The following is a 5,575-nucleotide window of genomic DNA, read 5'->3' as shown; positions in this document are numbered from 1 at the left end:
CTGAACCACCTCAACTCTTTTCTGCAGTTTCCTTGGACAGTTTTTTACAAGTTTTGATCTGAACTGCTTTTGCTGCTTTGAAGAGGCTGGATATGATCTGACTTAGGGAGGAAGGGGGAGCCACAGCCACAAGGATAATACACTGGAAGTACCGTGCTGTGAGTGGTGTCTGCGCTGCGGAGGTACGGACAAGGGCCCGAACAAAAGTTAGCAAAGTAGCCCTTAGGCTCGTGAACCCATTTCCAGCCAAGGTCCTGTCGGAAGTCAATATACAGAGGGCGCACGCAGCAGTTCTCCTCCAGGTTCCTGAAACACAGCATTGAAATACAGTGAAGCTAAAGAGGGAACTTGTACGCGAGTGCGTGATGCAGTTTCCTGAGTAGAGGGACTAGCAGGACCAGCAGTGCCCAGGGGGACGTGGTGTTTGCCTGCCAAGTGCAGAGGAGCAGCAAGGGTGAGCTGTGGCGGGCAGCTCAGCAGCCTGGCACTGTTCCTGCCTGCTGGCAGGCAGCTTGCCTGCTGGCCCAGGGAGGTAGCACCCCGCTCGCCCACAGCAGCACCCGGCTGCTGTTCGGCACCTGGAGCTAGCAGGAAGCTGCTTGTATGTCTCCCTTTAGCCAGTGGCTCAGCCAGAAGCACATAGTGACTCTGCTGAGCTAGCCGCGTCCTCTTCTTGGATGCCATGAGGAACACTTGGCTGAACTGTGCTCTTCATGTGGCCCCTGTGGCACTGTGGTGACCCACACCCTTCTTGGAGGGCTCTGCCTTTCCCAATGGCACAGAGTCTCACCAGGCTTTTCCAGGCATGGGACCTGGTGTCACTCCAGGTAGGATTCTCACTTACCGGAAACAGTAGTTGGTATCCAGGGCTCGTTTCTTTCTCTGGCCTCCCAACGCTGGGCTCTCCAGTCGATGTGGGGGCAACATCATCAAGATGAGGTGGGGATTATGCAAATCCTTCTGCTTCTTCAGGCGCCCCAAGTCCCCACGGCCATAGTCATCCTCACTGTCAATGCCTTCAGAGAAAAACAGGATCCACAAAGAAGAAATCAGTGTGGAAGTAGAGGAAGCAACAAGACGTCTCAGTGCATTTAATACTCTCATGCCTGCCCTTGAACCAAGGTGAAGGATTCAGGCACCATGTCCACTTACTCTGGGACTTCTTCCCTCACAGGGACCCCTTTACTCCTGGTGAATCTGACTGCTGCGGGCCTGAAATAGAGGCTTACAGGCCACCTGTTTTACCATTTTCAAACTGCTGGTGGGGCCATTAATCCATCCCACTCACTCCTGGCTTCGGTCCCAGGACAGGCAGGAAGATGAATGGTTTAAAGAAGATGTCAGATCATTGGCACTCTGCAGAACAGCCTCAGAAATTAAGCCTGTGGGGGCCAGTGGCTGCAGCCCAGGGCTGCAAGCCAGGAGGTTCCTAGTTCTTAGGCCAGCCAAGCCACTGACTCTCTGGGCCACCTCACACAGGATGCCTGACTTCCTTGTATTTCAGTCACCCTAACTGCAAAGCAGAGCCTCCATGGAAATCTGAGAAGGCATCAAGCTGAACTTCCCAGAGAGACACTGAAATATCAAATCATTCCTCTCTGCAGATACTCATGCAAACCCACCCAGCCTGCACTTACTTTCTTCCATTTCTAACCTCTGTACAAAGTGGATATACCCATATAATCAACATACAATCCCAGAGGTGTATGCTTTAAGACAGATGTCATGCAACATAAAAAGCTCAAATATGCAAAGCAAGACTCGTTTTTTCTTTAGACACTCCAGGCTTTCCCTTCCCCAAAAGCCTCCCCTAACCCAGCTCTTTATCACCTTTGAACTTGATCTCCAAGACCTCGTGTAAATTCTCCAAGATGTCCCCGTTGGGCTGAAAAGTATGGCAAGGACAGTGTATGCTAATTTCCAAGCCAAGGTTGGACTCTGCAAAGAAGATGACTTTGTGAGAAACAGTCTTCCTCAGCTGGGACAGCTCCCAGTCCAGGGAAGTTTCACTGAGGACATGTACTGTGGTAACTCCTAGACTGTGGGTCGGTCTCAAAGTCAGAGGTGCTATCATCAGAGCTGGGGAACAGAAGCTGCCTTGAAAAGGAGAATGGGAAGCTGAATCTTGCAGCTTCACCTGTGCCAAAAGTCTTGCTCTTGCTAAAAGGAGCTTCCTGGGCAGGTGAGAAGGGTGCTCCTGGTTATGTTTTTTAGGCTATTCAGCATCCAAAAGCATTTGTGAGCTTCAAGGAGCTCCATTGGAAAACAAGTGTTTTGAAGAGCTGGCTTGCAGTGTCTGTGTTAGATCAGTTTTGCCATTTTCAGTACCTGTCTACTATCTCGCTTCTGGTTAATGTCTAAAGGAGAGATCTGAAAAGGAGTGAGTTGGATATGGACAAGTAATTTCACTGGAAGCATTTTTCTCAGCAGCTGCAACCTCCTGTTTTGTTGAACTGCTAGCAGTCTAAGTCACACAGACTTTCCAGAGGCAAGTCTATTTTCATAATAACTTCCTGGATCAGTCATGCTGTGTGGGCCTGACTAAGGGAACATAAGACTCTTATGAAAGCTCCTTTTTTATGTTGTGTCATGAATTAAAACATCTGGCTCCCTGGGGCACTGACAGGGTGCCTAGCACCTTTTCTCCTAAGCACTGTATATTATGTGATGTGATGTCAGCCAGTGTGCCTGCCCAAAGCTCGCTGCAGTTCCACCCCTGAAATCCAGCCATCAGGACACTACTTATATTGCTCGAAAAGGGAGGAGCCTACAAGCTCACAGCTTACTCTTCCAGGGAGCAGCTCCTTGCCAGTACCTGCATTCCAGTTTTCAGTGGCACCTAGCTTCTATCTGTGAAGCCAATCCAGCTGTGAGTCATGGTGCCTATGCTCCAGCTGTGAATGGGGTCAGTGTTCTTGCTGGGAGCTGCCCCATAACTATCTGTTGGGCTGACCAGTGGTGGCAGAGGTATGTTCTCTGCAGTGCTAAAGCCTCCATCTGTCTAGGTGTGTCAGCCTCTGGTATTTCCTCACCTTTATACCTGCCAAGCTGTAAACAGCTAAAGAAACCAGGATCCTTGCTGTTTTTTCCCTACTAGATTTGCTCTAGTCCACATGACAATTTCTACCAGAGCAATCCTCATTTTCTATGTATTACAGATTATAGTTTAGACAAGCAGAGGGGTCCGCTCTGGGCTTAGATTCGAAGAACCAAAAGAATTTCCAGCATCTCTCAGTGAAAAAAACTTCCTCCTCCAGAGGACAAATCCTCCTTCTGACTCAGCCCACAGAGCTACACAGTGGGGACTTGAGGACAGAGCTAGGAACCTAGCAAACATGCACTGAGGTAGCTCTCTGGGGGTAGGTTTGTTCTCAGACTGAAAGAAACCGTCCTCTATGTGAGCCAAGCTCCTGCAAAAAGGGGAGCAGAGAGATAGTCCTGTCAACATTGATCCACATTTCTACGGATGCCTTGACACCCGGTCCAGCTAAGACCCCTACCTCTGTGCAGAAGCCACTCACGCACAGTCTCGGTGACATCGAAGGACAGCCACTCAGGGGAGCCCCGTGTCTGCACATTCCTGCCACTGAGGTAGCGCTGCTTTGCTATGTGTTCATCCGGCCGAAGGATCTGCGTCACAAGGAGTGGTAGAGAGAATCAGCCGGTGCCGCGCATAAGGAAGGGACAGCCTTGGGTCGTTTTTCTTTCACAGTTTGATAAAAAACTAATTCAGAAAGTTGGTCACAGCAAGGGAGGCACCAGGAAAACCCTGAGAAGGACATGCTTCACAACCAACCTGAACTGCAGAGATCTACACAAAGCTTATTTCTGTGTCCTAAGCAGCCCACCTCTCTCAATTCACCCTTGTTTCAGGGCACATATCCAGAGGCAGAAGCACACAGCAACTGATCTAATGGGTAGGTGTTTTTTCTGTATACACCCGTGGGATGTGGGTCTGGGTTTCAGAATAGAACCAGCAGTGGGCAATAGAGCAGCATCTTGCCACAGGTCCCTTGCCCTGCAAGCCTCGTGAGTCCTACAATGTGGCATTTTCACTCTTCAACTTTTACTGAAACACACCAGGGCTGATCAGGTTTGGTCTCCCTCTGCTCTGACATCTCTTCCTGCTTCCAGACCAACAGCCACAGCCTGTGCAAGGTGCTCCTTCCTGCAGGACGCCAGGTGCCCTCCACAGAACCTATGGAGAAGCTCTTGGATTGCCTCCTTGTCAGTTGTGTCATCTGGTGGAGAATTGCCCTGACCTTTGAAGCTGAATTCCAGGAAGTCCTCAAGAGCTACTAGTGACAGGGCAATTTTAACTGCACTCTTACTGCAAAGTGGACAGACACTGGCCTGTGGGAATGTGCTGCCTGGATGCTAAACTGTACTATTAGCTAGGTGGTCCAGCCCAGCCTAAGACCACATCCAAACCAGACCTTATTCTGCCAGGGGAGTCTGTGGGTTCAAACCAAACTCCAGGTAAGCACCTGAATTAATAGTGCCATGAACTGTGCCCCTGAGGAGCTGCTGCTGAAGGGAACATTGAAAGCAAGCATTATTTTTCCAGTATATCAGTGACAAGACAAAGAGCTCCACCCATTGGATTAGTACCAACTGTACTGCAACAGTCAAAGGAACAAATCTGCCAAGGGACCTAGGTGACAGAAGGGCCAGGTCTGCTCCACTGGTGTGGGGGGACTCCCCTTCCAACCCCCTTCTCAGTGCAGCCAAGAGCTGCAGTGGGCACCATTCCAGGGTGCCCAGAGCAGCCAGCCAGTGTGAGTGGGGAAAGGAGACAGCAACAACAGTAAAAGGAAAGAAAAATTACTGTATCACTGCATATGCTGGAAGAAGCCTGGGGTACAGCATGAGATTTCTCCTCTCTCTTTTCTGTGGCCCTGCACATAGCAATTGAGGCAACCATTAAGGAGCCAAGCTATTCTGGGCTCAGGCACGGGGGAGGGTGAGAATACTACTCACCTGGAAGAGCTCAATGCGCTGCTCGCTGCGCTTGGAGCTTGGGTTGGGCACACGCAGCACTCGAAACTCAGCCCGGAACAAGTTGGTGCTGTTCTTCTCTGCCGAGGACACATTAAAGCGGAACACGTTGGAGGTGACACCTTTTGGACAAATGCCCAACTCATCTAAGAGAAAGACAGATGTAAACCACAGGTCAGAGGGGTAGGGGTGGGATCTCAAATAAATGTGGTTCCAGAAAGAGCCTTCCAGCAAAGGCCTGTCATTCAAACATCTTGCCACCTGTGAAGCATGGCTGTCCACCTAAAGGTAACACAGGATGAATCCACTCAATTTTGGTCTACGTTACAATATTTTGCAAAATCTTCCCACTACTGCCACCGTTATTTCAAGCTACAAGACAGAGAATGAGTAGACATCAACCACAGTATTTTTAATATTATCTCTTCTAAGCCTGCTCATCAAATGTTGCTAATGCTCATGAGTCTGCTGCATCAAAAATTACAACCCCAGTCAAGGCAATGGGGCAACCTCATCTGCAGCTAGAGGGACCCATTCCCAATAGCGATGATGGTGTGACTCTGCTCATGCTGGAGAC

At 49.8% G+C, this 5,575-nt stretch overlaps 1 protein-coding gene across 1 annotated transcript in view; it reads right to left on the bottom strand.

Moving 5' to 3' along the window:
* The window catches only part of TGFB3 (transforming growth factor beta 3), a gene marked incomplete at its 5' end in the record, with an annotated part of 9,331 nt that extends 4,187 nt beyond the window's left edge, over positions 1-5,144 (bottom strand). Inside the window, 5 exons of the mRNA XM_010166723.2 lie at positions 153-306; positions 845-1,016; positions 1,831-1,938; positions 3,501-3,630; positions 4,981-5,144. Coding sequence (XP_010165025.1) covers positions 153-306; positions 845-1,016; positions 1,831-1,938; positions 3,501-3,630; positions 4,981-5,144 — 728 coding nt within the window. The remainder of the gene's footprint in view (positions 1-152; positions 307-844; positions 1,017-1,830; positions 1,939-3,500; positions 3,631-4,980) is intronic.
* Positions 5,145-5,575: the final 431 nt, after the last annotated feature.

This window comes from Antrostomus carolinensis, unplaced genomic scaffold (assembly GCF_000700745.2).
Source record: "Antrostomus carolinensis isolate BGI_N321 unplaced genomic scaffold, ASM70074v2 scaffold10074, whole genome shotgun sequence".
NCBI classification, from domain to species: Eukaryota; Metazoa; Chordata; class Aves; order Caprimulgiformes; family Caprimulgidae; genus Antrostomus; species Antrostomus carolinensis.
This window is presented reverse-complemented; position numbering and strand designations above follow the sequence as displayed.